This window comes from Glossina fuscipes, unplaced genomic scaffold, assembly GCF_014805625.2.
Source record: "Glossina fuscipes isolate IAEA_lab_2018 unplaced genomic scaffold, Yale_Gfus_2 60, whole genome shotgun sequence".
Taxonomy (NCBI): Eukaryota; Metazoa; Arthropoda; class Insecta; order Diptera; family Glossinidae; genus Glossina; species Glossina fuscipes.
The window spans coordinates 435,048-453,286 of NW_023998432.1; the positions used below are offsets into that span (position 1 = coordinate 435,048).

General features: G+C 34.3%; 1 protein-coding gene across 1 annotated transcript; it reads left to right on the forward strand.

Annotated features, from left to right (window-relative positions):
* The first annotated feature begins 275 nt into the window (after positions 1-275).
* On the forward strand, positions 276-17,731 carry LOC119637662. Its single transcript, XM_038033858.1, has 3 exons — positions 276-363; positions 17,423-17,442; positions 17,510-17,731. The coding sequence occupies exons 1-3, from the start codon at positions 276-278 to the stop codon at positions 17,729-17,731; spliced, it is 330 nt and encodes a 109-aa protein (XP_037889786.1).
* The last annotated feature ends 508 nt before the right edge of the window (positions 17,732-18,239 follow it).

The window sequence follows — 18,239 nt, forward strand, 5'->3', positions numbered from 1 at the left end:
ATTTTTAACGCTATTGACACTATTGAAAATGGTTTGTATCGGTCCACTTTTTCGCCCACTACCCATATAGTGCTCTATTTTGAAAAATCATTATATGGCTGTGCAATTTTTTAAACCCCTTCTGAACTGAAGCTCATATGACAAAAAGTAATTTAAGTAATAACTACTCAAGATAAAAAAATGGTGCTTATCCTATAAAAGGATTTTCGCGACAATTTTCGTTTTTTAAGGCAGAAAAGTATAATTTTAATTTTAAATAAAATTAATATTTCATTATGAAAATTGATCTACAGCAGCAGTTGGTTATAAAAATTAATTATGCTTCATTTTTGAACACCTTGGATACAATCATTCTTACGGAAAGTGAGCCTTTTATTTGCAAGGAGGTCGAATTTTTATCATACAGTTCTATAACAGTAAGTTCATTTAAAAACAGGGTATAATTTTAGTGGTATATGACAAAAATAAGAATTGTGTTAGACAAACTGATGTAGAGTACTTAATAGTCGGCCTAGCCCGACCACAATATTTTCATTTGTTTCTCATTCTGTTGGAAGAATAACTTTCTTTTCCCATTGCTTAAGTGCGGAAATAGAAATTTCGCTGAGAATTGAAGAGGTCTGGCTGAGTCGAGTGTTTTACCAAAATGAGCGACCAAAATCAGTTGTCACTCATTCAATAGATTTAATCATAATCTCTTGACTTTTAATTTAATTCTAAACTACAATCGTCCGTATTATTTAAAGTTCTTTATATCTCTATCACCATTGATGAATTCTTATCGCGTCAGGCGTCTCTTATGGCAGCCATGTGAAGCCTTTTCTACTTGCCCTGCATAGTCACGATCTCCCATATTTGGGAGAAATTTGTTTTTACCATCCTCGCGCTGCGAATTTTTTAATTAATCTATGTACCATTACGTGTGGAAGAAGCAAAACATGAAGAATAGACGACATTTGAAATATTATTTTTGTAATGTAACTGACAAAGCTTTTAAATTATTTGCACCAATTGTAGTTTCGTTTTGCCATTTTAAAAAAGCGGATCTCCTTTTTATCAATAATAAATGGCATAAATACTTAAAAGGAGGTAAAATTTACGTCGTAACATAAGAAAAAAATAAGCAATTATCGCTTTTCATTAATTAAAGTTGGATCTATGGCCCGATCTACATTTCGTCTTTCTGTTTATACCAGCCCGTGTGACAGAAACAGAGTAAAATGCACATGCTCTTGATCGTCAAATAATGTAGATTAGGTTTATTATGTCCATTCATTGGTCTTTTGCCGTTTTGGTACGCTTGCGTCGGTTAAAAAAATGAAACAAATTCTTAGTTGATGGCTACAGGCTACGTATTGAAAATAGGGATGACACCCCACAGCAGTGCTTCCAAACTCAGAAAATAGGTAAAAAAACAATAGCTTACAATTTGTAGCAGATATTTCTAGATGAGCCACATTTGCAAATACCAGAACGTACCAGTACTCTCTAAACCGTTAAAGCAAGAATGGGGTCTACAAATTTTCGGAAAAGAGTAAAGAAAACTTTGAAAATACCTTAGTGCAAATATTCCCGAGAGTTTGGCAACGGATCTGCGTAAAACAAATTCAGATTGTGATAATATATATTCAAGTTTCACTTTAAAGCGAATATATTATTATTATTATTATTATTGCGATTCGGCTCTATTTTAGAAAAGAAAATTAGGTATTGAGTTTAATAATTTTAACAAAGTAAAAGCTAAAATTTATATTGCGTTCTGTAGGTGATTTCAGGATGACTATGCGATTAGTTCAAAGTGAATATAGATTAGTTTGAAATAAACCGGTGGCAATATATATTATAAAAAAACCTGGAAACAAGCCTCTCACAAGTTCATGTAGATCAGGTATCGTAGGAACTATAATTTTGGTTTTAACCAAGAGACAGACAAACATAATTTATGTTAAGCTTTTTTATGTCTTTTATATGTACTTCTGTGGATTATAAACATTTGATGCATTTAAAATATCTCCTGCTTTGGATATAAAAATATTTTCGGCATATGTACATACACCTGAGTGAAATTTTTGGCATAGTTATGTACAAGAATGTGAAATATGGCAAATCTATGCGAAAATATTTTTTTATATTAATAAATGTTTGTGTGCGTTTTAAATTTCAATTCTTTACATATATATATAAGGAAATTATATTTGATAGGAGCCGAGCACCTTCCACCCATGTTTTAAAAAAAAGAAAGTAAGAAAAGAGTGAAATTTTAATCGGATTCAATAGTTTGAGAGGGCGTGACCGATTTTTTACACTCTTGTACAGATACGAAATAACCTGGAAATGTTAACACATATCGGGATATGACTAATAAGCAAAAGATTGATTTTTTGGATTTCGAAAACAGAGGTGTTTTTAGTTTATGTCGTACTGTGGGCGGGCGTCTGTCCGTTTACATTTCTTTTTAATACCAAATGTAAAGTCGATAGTTTTATTTTTGCAAATAGAAGACTGTTTAGCATAGACATTACGGTCACACATGGACCGACTGACAGACAAACTGGTTGGCGGGCAGGGTTAAATAAATAGATTCAGAATTTAATGCTGCTCAAGAATATATTTATTCTATGGCATCTCTGAAGCTCCCTTGTAGCTGCTAGAAACGCTTGGTAAAATTAACATATCTCCGTCCTTCGGTGATGTGCATAAAGATTAGACAATAATTTTTTCTACATACTTTATGTGTACGCAACTCTCACGCTGGTTTGTTATCGATAAACCGAATTGATTTATTTGCTTTTAATATTTCCGTTAATAAAGAAGTGTTGGATAAATAACACCAACTTGCAGTGTTTGCACTCTTCACTATTATTATTATTATTTTAATTTTAGACTAATGAAATAAATTCTTAAACTAAAAAAAATACATTGAGCACTAGCAACACAGGCTATCGGCTCTAATTTAAATAAATGTACTTTAGATAATGAGCGTAGTAGTATTAATGAAGTAATATATAGAATTGATATACGATTCTGAAGCTGATTGTAGAATGTTCAAAGGGTTGATCGTTCCAAATGCAATACTTCTAGCCAAGGCGAAGTTGAGGCAGTCGCAGAGAATATGCTTCATAGTAAGAGTTTGTCCACAACAGCAGATTGGGGAAGAAGACTTCTTCAGGATCCATTGGTGAGTTGCAATTGTATGACCAAGGCGAATTCTCGAAAATGGATCTTGGTTTTCTCAACATTTGTTGGATATAAAGGTGGAGTTAATTGGTGGATAATGGAAGAGTAGTGTTGATGATGGTATTGTAAATTTCCTTCTGCAATTTTCTCTTTAAATTTTCTTCCAATGTATCTTTGAAGATCCAACTTTTCCCTGACATCATCCATAATTAGAGGAGCAGAAGCAGCATACTTTGCCGCTCGATCAGCCTGCTCATTTCCCAGTAAACCGATGTGACTTGGTACCCATAACATTTTAATTTTTCCGTCGGGTCTAGTAATTATATTCCTTAATTTGTTGATGGTGCTCCATCTCGAAGTCGAAGGGTTCCGAATAGCTTGTAATACAGACAAACTGTCGGTAACAATGACGGTTTTGAGTTTGTTTTTATGGGCAAAGCTCGCAGCGTGAAGGATAGCTCTGGCTTCGATTGTGAAAGTTGAAGTACTTTCGTGAAATATGTGGCTGACAAGAACCCGTCCTGCAGCGTCTACCACCGCACAAGCGGGAGGCAGACCAGAAGATTTTGAACCGTCTGTGTACAAAAGATTCCAACCAGTATTGTCCAATACTTGGGTTTTCTCAGCTATTAGATTCCTGAAGACGTAATTTGGAGTATCTTCTTTCTTGTGCATAGACAGTGAGATGTTAAAAGAGCAGTCTTTCAAAATCCAGGGAGCTTTAACACCAAAAGAGCGGGAAATTTTTAAGGGAATGCTCAATTCCTTTGCGACGCACAAACAATGGTCAATTGCAGATGGTGACTTTGGAATTTTCTTCGCAATAATAATCTTTCTTACGTCATCACCGAGAATAGATTTGTTTGAATTAAGAAGCTTGGGGACTATTTTAGCTTTTACCTCATGCAGTCTATTTTCTAAAGTTTGGAGACCAGTTTCAATTATAATATTATTTATGGGCGTCGTCCGAAAAGCATAACAACTTGCACTGACGGCTTGGTGGTCGACCGGTTTAAGGATGTTGATATTAGATTTGAAGCTATTGCCATAAATTATCAAAGCATAGTCAATCTTGCTTAACACAAGCATTTTGGTAAGATAAGCAATAGTGTTAATATGCGCATGGCTTCTCCAAGCAACGTACTGTATGAAGTTCACTCTTGTTAAAATAAAGTTTTTTAACCGAAGACAGTGTGCTTTCCAACGATAATTGTTGGAAAAAGTGAGCCCGAGAATATGCAGCGTCTGCACGTTTAGTACTGGTAAGTCGTTAATATGCATCAGTAGGTTTCCTGCATCGCACATTTGTTTTCGACAATTGTGCATTTTTTTGATTTTTGTATAGAAAGTTTAGCCACTGACGAGTTTGCCCATGTGGAGATCTCTCGTGCAATCGATTCAAGGATGTTGATTGCCTTCGTGTTGTCTTTTTCTTTTGTAAAAATGTATACATCGTCCTCGTAGAGACAATGTTCCACTCTTGGTACACGGCAAAGAATTTTGCTAATTTCGTTGAAGGCGATCTGGAAAAGCGTGACAGAAAGAGGAGATCCTTGCGGAATACCATTCATTAGCGGAAAGGAATCAAAGAGATGATTGTTGATTCTAACTTAAAACCGCCGATGCGACATGAAGGATTTGATGTAGTTGAAAAATTTGGATCCAACATTCCATGATTTCAAGAATCTTAAAATAATGTGTAGACCAACACTCTCAAATGCTTTTTCGAAATCAATCGAGAGCATTGTTACATGATTTCGTTTGGAAATTGCTTTGCTTGTAAAACAATCAATATGTAACAGAGCGTCGATGCACCCTCTACCCCGCTTCAAACCAACTTGTTGCTTTGTTATCAGGCTCTTGGATTCAAGAAACCAAGATAATCTAGATGTTATAATCTTTTCCAATACCTTTGAGAGGCAAGATAAAAGAGAGATTGGGCGATAATCCGATGCGATGGAGACATTTTTAGACTTTGGAATTGGAACAACTGCTGCCAGTTTCCGCATGTAGGGTATATGGCCAGTCAAAAATACCGTATTACATAGGTCCGGTAATTTCTCTTTACTTGAATTAAACAGCGCCCTGATCATTTGGTAGGAGATGCGGTCTAGACCAGGTGTCTTCCCCTTCGATTTGGAGAAACAACTTTCAAGTTCTAAGGTAGATATGCAATTTTCCAAGAAGGTGGCACATCTGTCAATACAATTTGAAAGAGAAATTGGGGTCCTTTCATTTTCGATGAAAGCACTGGAAAAGTTACTGTCAGAGGAGTATTCGCACCACACTTTTCCAAAGTAATTAGAAATCTCATCTACATCAGTTAAAGTTCCATTGGGAGTTCAGATGGCAGAGATTTCGTTCAGATTTGAAGTTCCATTAAGTCTGTTGATTTTGTTCCAGACAACTTTCATTGATGTATTTCTGTGAATTCCTCTCGAAAAAAGTTCGAAACTTAGTGCCTTTGATTTTCGTAGTTCCTTCCTGAATAGAGCATTGGCCTTTTTGTATAATAACAAGTGATTCTGATCAGGACATCTCTTAAAGCGGTGCCATAGATCCATTTTATTTTTCCTCAAAAACGAAAGTTGTTCCACCATGGAACCCTAGCTCGTTTAAAAGAGGTGTTGGATTGAGGAATAGAAAGATGAGCAGCCGTGCGAATCGCTTTAGACATAATAGCAGCATCATGGTTGCAGTTTCCGTTAAATGGCTTTGAATTCAAAAATGACTCCACCTGTTTGGAGTAATTGATTCAATCCGCTTTATCTAGGAGGAATTTTGCCTGTTTTGCTGGAGTAGCAGAAGACATTGAAAGTTTAAGATCAATTATGATTGGAAAGTGATCACTATTATGTAGATAATCATAAATAGACCAGGATACCAAAGGAAGAAGTGAGGGAGAGCAACATGTTAAATCAATACGTGAAAAAGTATGATGAGTTGAGAAGTGCGTTGGTTTTCCATCATTTAAAACGCAAAGGTTGCTTTGAAAAAAGGCCTTTTCTAAAACAGTACCGCGAGTGTTGTTCACTGTTGAGCCCCAGATGGTATTCCAGCTGTTGAAATCGCCGCATATTATTAATGGGGGGGACAATGCGGAGAATCAATTGTAGAATTCTTCCTGAGAAAACGATTGCGAAGGTGGAATATAGAGCGAAAGCACTGTAAATTTTATATTTAACATTATTTGTATCGCTACGGCTTGTATATTTGAGCTTAAATTTATGCGTTTGTGAGGTATACTTGATTTTATAAAAACACCTACTCCTTGTTTGGAATATCAATTTTGATCAGCATTCGTGAAGTATCCAGTATATGATTTGGGTGGAATAGGATTAAAAGAGGTTCTACAATGGGTCTCTTGAAGCGATATAAAGGTTGGACTGAGATCACTTATGAGTGTACGGAGTTTATCAAAATTATTAATAAGTCCCTTAATGTTCCATTGTAGAATTTTAAAAACTTTATTTAATTGTAGTGACAAGGAGTGGGAAGTAGGTTAAGTTGACATGTCAGCGTCTCCGTCGAAAATGCCACTATAAGAATTTTGCGTAAATAATTTGTTCTTACCAGCAGAATAATCTGTACTTAGTTGTTTGCGCAAATTTGAAGTGGAACGAGTGGGTACACGTGAATAATTTGAAATTGAAGATTGATTAGTGGATGAAAGAATGGATTTTGGATGGATATTGGATTCATTGCAGCTTGTAATATGTTGACTAAAGTTGAGAGCCGAAGATTCTGGGGAATTTAGTTTATTAGATTTTAGCATATATGTTGTTGTTTTAATTTTTTCAATATTTGGTGTTGGTTTGGTTTTTTTAATTTTATCTTTGGTGGCTGATGGAACTGATTTCGCAATATAATTTTTGGTTAATAGTGGCACAGGTTTTTCTTTGGAGGGAGTTGGCGTTAAAGGCTTACTAGGCTTCTTTTGCGAGGCAACAGCAGCGTAGGTATTACTTTTGCCAATTCCTTGGGCTATAGATGGATTTCTTTCCCGGTATGTGCGTCGCGATTCGCTCATGCTACAGTAATTTTCTGTTTTGATTTTTACTGTTTCACGCATTTGTATAAAACGTGGGCATTGTTTGCCTAACGCTGAGTGTTGATCATTGCACTTTATGCAGAAACTGCGGGTACAGCTTTCAACATATGGAGGAAGACCACAGTTAGCACAAGATGCAGCACTAGTGCATTTTTTTGCCATATGACCCAGGCGTTGGCAGTTTTTACACCTCATAGGATTTGGAATGTATAGTTCTACTTTGCATTTATACCACATCAACTGTTCGCGGTAATCGTTAACGATCAAAAGTTAAAATAATCCTTCCTGTAGGAGAGCGTGTTTTTTCGTCATCATTCAGTTTGGTTAATTTATATACTTCAGTCACTTCTTGATTGCCCATTTTGCGAACAATTTTATCTTCCGGCACATGCTTTAAGCACAGGGCATAAATTACGCCTCTAACTGAGTTAAGTTTCTCATGCAGTTTAGCGGAAATAGCACATAGATTAGCTAAAGATTTGGACTTTTTGAGCTTTTCGGTTGCGCGCGGGTTCCCAGCGAGGACCAGTAAATTCGCATCGCGTAGAATCGAGATGGAGTCGATGTATGTTGTAATGCTATCTAGAGCTTTTTTTATAGCAAAAGGTCTAATTTGGGAAACTGTTATTCTTGCATCGGTTGAAGAAATAACAATATATTTTTTATCAATAGGAGTTATGTCACTGAATTTTTCCTTTTTTTTCTTAGGGGGGATGTGTCAGCTAATAGATGAAATCTATTCGAGTTTTTATCTGGCGGCCCCGGGGCCATTATGCCTTATGGTTGTCCATTGTTTATTATTTGTGAAATAACTACTCACTTGAAAAGGTTTGGGAAACTACTGAAGATAATGTCAAATGTTTTTAATTTTTTTTTTTGTATTTAAAGGAAACACGTACGGTATCCGCGATGATAAGTTTTAGCAATAAACACACAAAAAGTTCAACAAATTTTAATAAGTTTGAAAACTTTTAAAAACGTATAACGCAATAGAGAAATTATATAAAAGAATAAATTGTAAAAATTTTTTCACAAAGAGAAAAATATGACCACAGCGCTTGAACAGAGTTGCCGTTTTTTTTGTCACTTATTAAAAGGCAGAATATAATAAGTTATTTGGTGTGCACTTGCGATAAATACGTAACGTTGAACGTTGAACATGGCTGAGCTTTTATTGGATAAAGTGAATCATATGGAGGCTCTGTTTAAGATGGTTTATGCATCTCTAAACTAACCGTATTTAATCAATGTAAATTTGAATTATAAAGGAAGCAAACTATATTCAGTTTAAGTCAAATATTTCGTATTAATAACCTTAATCTTATTTTCGTAAGCATTTTATTGTCCCCAACTCCTTAAACAGTCTTTGAACAATATTTAAAATCTCTTATAGGCCGTAAATTGATGAAATTATTTTGAAAGTTGAAGTAATTCCTTAAAAATGCTAGAAGGGTCAGGTGTATTACGCCTTACTTCGAAAGAAACATTTAATAATAATTTATTTTAGTTGAATTTACGTGTGATAACTATGCTTACAATAACGAAATGCAATAAAAACGAATAAGATGGTTGCATATAAATTGTAAATGACGAAAGTTTACTTCTTAATAAGAGTTATGTAGATAGGGAATAAATATGTTATTTTCGGACTTGGATCTGATCAGAATTTTTGAATTGAACATGTATGATATAATATACGAGAAATTTATTTATGCAGTTTGAATCGTTTAGAATCTAAAAAAAATTAAAGATATCGACCAAGTAAGTTTCAGTATTTCTAGCAGCAGAAGTTTTGAAAGAGTACGGATGTAGGAAGTACGTCTAAAGCTTATTTCGTTAAAGGAAGTGAAGGCTGGGCAGAGCAAAAAGCATATAAAATAAACTGCTTCTGATAAGTTAATGGAGAAGAGCTCGGATGAGATTAAGGATACGCAATTTTGATTAACTCTACGAATACTCTTTCATCATAGTTACTAAGGCTATGTAAAATTTCGTTGCAGATATTGTTAGAACCATTTTCAGTTAAAAAAGTTTTACTTGTCCGAGGTGGTGATTTCTTCTTAAACGGAACTTAGGTTCGTAATTTTTATGGTCACCCAAGTTGGATATTGAAACGTTTCCGATGCATCCAAATAAACTAGATAGAATCCACAAACCACATGTATACTTGGTCGGTATAAAAGGAATATTTGAAATAAGGCATATTAATCCTTTTGCGTTCCTCCCTGTCTACCCGCACAATGTAAACTGTTTGTAGAAAGAAAAAAGTTAAATTCTAACTTTCTCGTTCTTCTTCCTTTAGGTTAACTGCAAGAATCAGATAAGTCTTTTAGTGGCCTCGCTTACAAACTCAGAAAAGCAAACATTTACGTTCATTTTTAGCTTCGTTTTTACATATGCACGACTTCAGATCGATTGTGATAGGTATCAAAAATTCGGTCAAACAAAAACAAACAAACAAACAAATTTCCATGTCATTTTTTTTTTTTTTTGAATAAAGTTGATTGAACCTGGAAAGCATAGCGGAATGTCCTGCTAAGTGCGATACTTAATAAATTTGCTTTATATGGTTCCGAGAAATTAAGTGACTACAATACAAAATTGGTAGTATGGATACTCATTCACTAAATAAATTCTGAATGAGTGCACTATCGACCTTCTCTTTGTGATCAATTTAAAGCTGCAAAGTGAGTTATTATTCTGAAATTACCATATATTTCCTTTTACTTGTTCGCTCTTTCCATTTTTAATTACTTAACGCAGATATCCAGCCATGTACAAGCAAACAAATCTGTAAATTTGTCGATTTTACGTTTCGTCTTTTGTCCTTTTTTTGTTTTTGTTCTTTATGTTCACTTCGATTGATTAATATGATTTTTCTTTCAACGCCGTCTCAATTTTCAAGTCTTGTCTATGATTACGACCATACACGTATAGGGATATATTTGGCCACACAAATGTGTGCATAAAAAGAAAAATATTTGTATACCCAGCCCACAGCGTGCATGTGGTCGAAATATCATGAATACTTTCATTGAGAACTTATTGAACGTCAATCAAAACGTATTCGATTCTTTCCATTGTATCTTTCTCTTGATTATAATTTCTTACAAGCGTTCATTTAAGAGATAGGAGTCATTGGTAAAACTTTTTGTTTGTTTTATTTATCTTAAAGAATCGTTTCGTTTACACCCATGTTGTATAACAATTTTTTAATCTGCCGCTTAAAATTGGGGTTATGGTAACCTTATCGAAATGTTTGTAACACTTAAAAGAAAATTGCAAAACCTTCATCAAATACAAGTATGCTTCGACAGTATCAAATCTGTTATTGATCTAAGTATGACCATCGGGCCACTCGTCTATTTGCCTATTCGTATGTCTGACTACTTGCATTAACAAAAATTATCACGTTGGCTTCCAATCCGGTAAAAACACTGAAAGTTCTTGCAACTATGATAATATACATGTCAAATCAGTCAAAATACATGCTTACGGTATAACATAAGGTGAGGAGAATTTTGTTTTCAAAAGTAAAAAAACGCAAGTAAGAAAATTGTATCTGGTCGTAACCGAATTTTTTATACATACCGATGTTATCCTAAAAAAAGGCTAAGGAAAGGAGCTGCATTTTCATGCTTTATAAATGCAAGGACGCAGGTGATGTTTTCTATTTTAACAGTAAAAGTAAAAATTTATGTGGGGTATGTGTACAAATTTATGAGAAACAAGCAAAAAGCAGGGAAAGCAAAGATGTCCGATGGTTTTGTTGCATAGACATGTGGGCATAGATTATTTGCACTTTCTTCTGCAAATTTGTAGGCGATATCTGAATATATACTACATATACGACGTAGTTGAGCAAACGGGCAGATGGACAGACGAATAGACGGACATGCTTACCTGCATTCCGAATTTGAAATTGTCGAAGATTTTATATTCTTTTTAGGGATTTTGAAGCTTATTTCTGCGCGTTATACATGCATTGAAGAAAAAATTGGGTATTAATATACCGTAAATTTGGACTGACGTAGTCAATTTTATCAGAAATAACTCTTACGAAATATAATGCAGAGAGACAACTACTAATAGTAGTAAATAAAAGTTCGCTTTGCTCAAGCAGAGATTCGATGGAGCGAACATTACAAGATATTATTAGTATTTTCTTATGTCTGTCCATCCGTCCATAAGATTATTTGTGTTTCGCTGAAAATTTCGAAGCCGTAACATTCAAACTTGATGCATATATCTCTACATGTATTTCGCAGATTAATTTTGAGAGGACCTCAAATACACTTGGAAACTAGTTTCGCGATGCGATTTGGAGAAAACAATAAGATAACCAGATAAAATTCGACGGGTTCGAAAGTGATGAAAGAATAATTAATTTTTGTATTCTAACGTACCTAATGTTGAAAACTTTTTGGCACTCAAATTAGGTTACGTGATATACATTAAATCCATTGCTTTTTTACTCGCGTTTTACATTATTATTATTATCATTTTTTTTTTCTATAACCAGCCACCCAAGGGATGTTCCCTATAGGTGCTCGCACGATGGATGGGTGCGCGCAGGAAGGCAGAGAGGGGAGGAAGGGAGTTGCGTTTGTGGACGTTTGATTTAAGATTGGAAATATCAGGCACGACGGGAAAGACTCCTGGCTCTAGATTGTTTCAAAGGTGAGGTATGATTAAAAAAGATGAGTAGCGTGTTGTGTGGTATAATGGCAATTTCAAAAGGAGTGGATGGGAACGTCGTGAAATGCTTGCAATCTGTTAAAGGACTTTATCTTTCTTCAAAGATAATAGACATTTGTTCACATTCTGCTCTGAATGTTCCTGTACACACGCCCATATTACGCCCATATTACGCCGATGCTTAAGAATATCGAGAGTTTTGGAAATACTTTCGTCATCCAGGAGCATTCGGGTGCCCCATTTTGGATAGACATAGGCGGCGATGCGGATGTCAGCTGTTTTAAAAAAATGTGTCTTTGTCTTTGTCTTTTGACACATCGGACACATGTTCTGTCCAACAAACGGCGTTTCGTATTTGCTCGTCCAGAACCTTAGGAGTTGCCGATTCTTTTATATTGGCTCCTTCAAAGGGAGCTGCTTTAGCGTCACCTTCTCTATGTATTAAAAAGCAGTGCGGTGTGTTGCTGGCATTAATGTTCACGCTATTAGCCTGATCCTATTCTATTATTTTTATGAGATCTCGATTTAATATGTGTACTGGCAAAACAGAACGAGTGACACATGGTGCTCTCGTCTGCAAATGAATAAACAGGGTTTTGTGTCACGCATCGAAGTTCTTTGATGAACACCAGAAGAGCGAAGAAGAAAGAGTATGGTACTTCAGCATTTAAGTCAAATGTGTTTGGGGTAAATTCGTCAACTAAAACTCTTATCACACGCCTATTCAGGAAATTCGAAGTAAATCCAATGATATTGTCATCGACAGCAACCACAATCAGCTTAGAGACTAGAGCAGAGTAATAGAAATGAATCAAAATTTCAAAAAAACTTATTATATTTAACAAAACCACTTCGGCTAAGGCCTGGCAGGCTTGAAAGAATTTCGTGGCATTTACTGTGAAGATGCTTTATCAAAATCGGGAGCACGTAAATTCTTTTATGGTGGTTCTTCAAAGAATTAACAGAGAACGTCAGCATTTATCTCATGGCGTCGCTGTGGAACTAAGCAGTGACAGGGAATCACTTTTTAACGCTTTGCATAAGACTGAATATAAAAAGCAGCTCGATACTTATATACCATACGGGCTAATAATGAAAAATTTTGGTTCGAAGTTTTACATTTTAACAAAATATGTACATCATTCAAACATATGTATGATCGTGTTACGTGTACTACGTTTTCCGTTGAAACAACAAAATATTTTTAAAATGGAATAGGAAAACATTGTATATTATAAATTTCGAAAAATAAATTAAGTAGGAAAAGTATTTACAGTGTGCCTTGGGCTAGCACGTAACAATTTTGCTGCGCAAATGTTGCTATTATTAAATTAGGTTTTTCTGATAGGTTGTAGCGTTTTTGAAGACCTATTAAAAACCTGTACTTGACGGAAGTCGTACAAATTTTTTATAATTAATTTAGTGTCTTGCGTATGCGGAGAGGACAGGTTTGGGGCGAATTTGGCGTTGATAGGCCGGGGCTAGGGTAATGAAATTAGACTTTTCTGAAAGCTTTTAACATTCTTCACGACATATCAATAACGCGTAATGTCTCTGAAAATTGTTATAACACGATTTGAACACTGCATTCTTTTAGTGTTTGTAGTGCATTTTTGCATGAGATTTAGTAGCAATAGGTGGATTTGTGTTCATAATTAGAGGCTTAGTTTGTTTTATACGTGCACGTTTGCTAACATTATTTAATTTTAATAAAAGCCATTTTTAGCGGAGACATAACCCATAGAAATGTGGGTTATCTTGGTAGGCTATCTTCATTTCTGTATATAATTGCAATTTGTATCCAAGAACCGCTTTTTATAAAAGTTAGAAGAGCTACAGTAACAATAACGGCAGGAACAACAACAACATCAAAATACAAAAAGTTACAAGTACGAACATTCAACAAGAATTTTGTGTGTCATGTTTACATAGTTTGTATGCGCGTCTAGTTACATAAGGAAAACTCGTCTACCAACAATTCCTAACATTACCTTACAGCTTAACAATCTGTAACACTTTGCGAAAAAAAAAACAAGCAAAAGTATTAGGATCGGGTCAAACCGATTTCTAAATACCTTATATCAAACGGTTTAATAAAATCTTTAATTTATTTTTACGATAAGTTATCAAGAATGATATTTTGTTTTCAAATAAAGTCATACTCGTTTCATGGGAACTCATATATCGATGGAGCCCAAAAATAGGCATACATTGTCCAAATTCATGCACTTGACTTTTGTGTCCTATTATTATTATGGAACAGTTTTGTCGAAATTTCGCCGATTTTTTGTTCAGAAAATTTGAAATTTTAAAATTTTTCTCACTTAGCAACTTTTTCAAAATAGTGCGTTATATGGAAAACAGTCGTAAAATTGGCCCGACTAAGTTCATTTTCAAAGCTAATCGTCGTCGAGTCAAAACACGTTAAACAAAATCAATGGTTAAGTATTGCAATCTGTAGACTGAGCATCCAAAAGACGTAAGTAGGCAGACGATCGATTCACGAAGTGGTTTCGAACCGATTAGTTCAATAAAAAATTGGATAACTTTAAGCTCTTCTAGTTGGTGCATACATGCGAGCAGCTTTAATGTATCCTGCAGCGCAAGTGGTATGGGGCATAAGAAACATTCTAAATTTTTTTTGTTAAAATCTTATTTGAAAGAAGAAAGTTTTTACGTTTAAGGCAAAATAAGATTAACTTTGAATCCAGGAAACACTTATAAATATTTTTTATATAATTAATGGTTGCGGGCTTAATACCGCTTTACATTGAGTGTGGATTTAATTATTTCATCATTTAAGGGATGAAGCGATTAAGTTTGATTGATTTACATATGAATAAAGCTTTAATAAAAACAACAATATACAAGTGCAGTGCAAATAAGAGCAAATACATGGCTACGACAGCATGCCAATTTCTAGAGCTAATTTACCACAAAGACTGAGGGAAAAAATTCACGAACTTCGAAGTGATTTCGCTGTAATTACGATTTTGTAAGGATTAACTTTCATCGTTATTTTTTAGCAGATCACGGGAAACACCATTTCACCATTTATATACAAAAATATTTAACTAGAACATTTACAGTGAAACAGTGAGGTAGAACCAGGTGGGACTTTTTGTGGTAACCAGACAATTAGATGCATGCCGAGGTAAATAGATCTAGATATGGTTGCGTTTGAGCAGTTAAAAATTGTATTTTTTCACTCTAATATTTGGTGAACATCGGAAATGATTTATTCAAAGTGAAAGCTAAAATTTCTGTCCGCATTTAATTATATTTCATTGGCGGACAAAAAGACATATTCAAGCAGAAGAAAAGTCTCACTCTTTATCAGCCATCTATATGACCATAAAATTGTTCCCTGTTTCGGGCCAACTCATATATCTATCTACACCTGTCCTTTATAATATAAATCATTGCATTATAATGTATGGTATTAAAAATGGACAAACTCTAAATTAATTAGTATTGCTTGATAAATAAATTGCAATTAAAAAATTAAAAATAAGGAGAAATTTAACTTGAGTTTTTCCCATTATATCAGCGAATCCCGAGACCATTAACAAAGTAGAGCCGATTGCAATGGAAGATATATCAAATCACGCAAACGATGAAAATAAAGAAAGAGAAAAAGAAGAATTTCTTCCCTTTTCTGATGAGTCCGATTGCTCGAATTATGACTAAAATCAGTGAAGAACACAATTATGGAGAAACCGGCGATACAGAAAACTAAGACAATGTCCTTAGATCAATAATTCATTTCAGTTTCTTTCTTCATAGATACATGCGTCTCCCACTTAACACGATTAATTAGTGCCGTGGTATATCTAAATCGTGTTTTAGAAAGCTTTTTATTTTATTTTTATTTATTTTTATTTTATTTTTATTTTTTTATTTAATCTGAAATATCATATAGAATAACATAATTTAAGCTTAGAGATAACATAAATCAAGAAAATGTGTAATCGAAATCAAATCTTAAATTGTAAGATTCTTTTTCATTTTACTTCTTTCAGGTCCGTTTCGAACATATAAATAAATGAAAAAGTAACTTTAAGTTTGTATAAAAAAATAAATAAATAAAAAATATGAAACTAATGATGAAATACAAAGATCAAAAACATATTCAAATGTTAATGATGACGACTACAAAACTCATTTTCATCAAAAATTATACTTAATTTTTTTTTTTTTTTGCTTGTTGATTGAAAGTCCTCTTATTAACGTTAATATGAAAATGAAAGTAAAGATCAACTGAAAGCAAATAAGAAAATGATAATCGGTCGTGACCGAATCTTTTATACCCATCACCGTCATCTTAAAAACGACAAAGCAAGTAAAAGAGCTACATTTTTACATTCTCTAGTATGGAGAGGGTGAGGCTGATTTTTTCTATTTTCAAAATAAAAGCTTTTGTTATATGTGTGGACGTTATAAGCGTCTCCTTGAAAGTCTTAGGTCACTTCCAAATCTTTTTTGCAAATTTTTAGGCGATATCTTCATTTCTGTTACCGTGGGAATGTTTGCCACACATATTACGGTGTGGTGCAGACGGACAGATGGACAGACAAGTATGTTTAGGGGCATTCCAAATTTGAAACTGGACTAGAGTTTATGTACTTCCTGGAGTTTTTGAATCTCATTTCTGCGCGTTATAAGAACATTGAAAAAAAAAAAAACTTTGATACACTATAATATTGGGTAGGCGTGGTCAACTTTATATACATTTATATACATCCACACATATATAATATAAGCTATGCCACAAGTGGTATAGTAGTGTAATAATGTAATAACATTCAAATGTAAAGGTCATCCGTTTTCCGTTGTTCAACATGTAGTACGCCGTGTATAATATCTAGTCATATTTCCAAATTTCAACTTTTATTATATTTTTCTTATATCTTCATCTGCACTTCATCTCAGTTCTGTCTGTTCATTTGCGTGGGGTTCAAACATAAGCAAAATCGACACACTGTTGGGTCCGCTGACAATTATCAGAACACTTTCAATTTTCCCTTTTTCTAAATCATTATTTCAAAGTTGAAGAGCTTTTATTTTAAAAATTTACGTGGAATTCAAAATTGTTCTTTAATAACTGGTATGCTGGTATCTGGCATCCAGATTCATAATAAGCTTTAATATGAAAATTGAGTCCATTATACCCAAATATGATGATGAGGTTGTTTCTCTATCTAAATGTCGTGAAAAGGACTATGCCAATCTTTATCAACATTTTGAATTGAAATAAATGGAAGTAAAGAGAAGCAAGTACTTGCAATATTTACATTGCTGGAATGAAATGGAAAAAGAGTGAAATGAAATGGAAATATTTGCATATAAATAAAAATATTATTGTATTTTTCTCAGTTACATCATATGGTGAAAATGATAAAGTAATTGCGAAGTACCGGAATACGCAAGGGTTAAATTAAATAATTTTTACTTTTCTCTAAGTGAAATAACAGTTTTCCATTTAGTATTATTGAGTTATCCTGTGTATACAGACGGTAAGCGTGGGATGCTCAAAATTGCATTTGCTCATTGCATTCATTATTTTTGCTGTTTGATTTGAAGAAGTCTGATGCCGAAGAACATCAAGCATTTTTAGAAACTTATGGTGATACTGCTCCATCATATCTCGATTGCCGGGTTGGTTTCAAAGATTTAAAAGAGTTGATTGGGATGTCAATGACAAAGAACGGTCTGGAGCACCAAGAATGTTCGAAGACATTGAATAGCAAGGCTTATTCGACGAAAAACCCAGCGCAAACTCTCAAAAAACCTTCGAACAGCTGAGTAGCTCATGAATCAACTGTTTACATCTAGACTTTTCCATGCAATGGGAAAAACTGGAAAGGAGGGAAAATGGCTACTGTACGAATTGACTGAAAATATTATTTTGAACCGTTTCAACAACACCGTTTCATTTCTTACCCAGCAAAAAACGAAGAGTTTTCTATGGCGTATAGTGCGTGGCGATGAAAGGTCGATCTACTACGACAATTTGAAGTGCAAAACTCAAGGGTTAGTCCAGGAACGCCATTAATATCGATACGTAAGCGAAGATACCGAATATTCATGGCCATAAAGTTTTGCTGTGCATATGGCAAAATCAGCAAGATGTATTATATTACGAACTGCTAAATCCCAACGAAATTGTTACTGTAGATGTCTACCGGAGTCAATTGAGCAAATTGACCGATATATTGTTGCTTAAAAGACCAGCAATAGCGGTTAACATAAGCAAGATCATCCTCTTGCACGACAACGCTCAGCCACACGTCGCAAGAGTTGTCAAGAATAT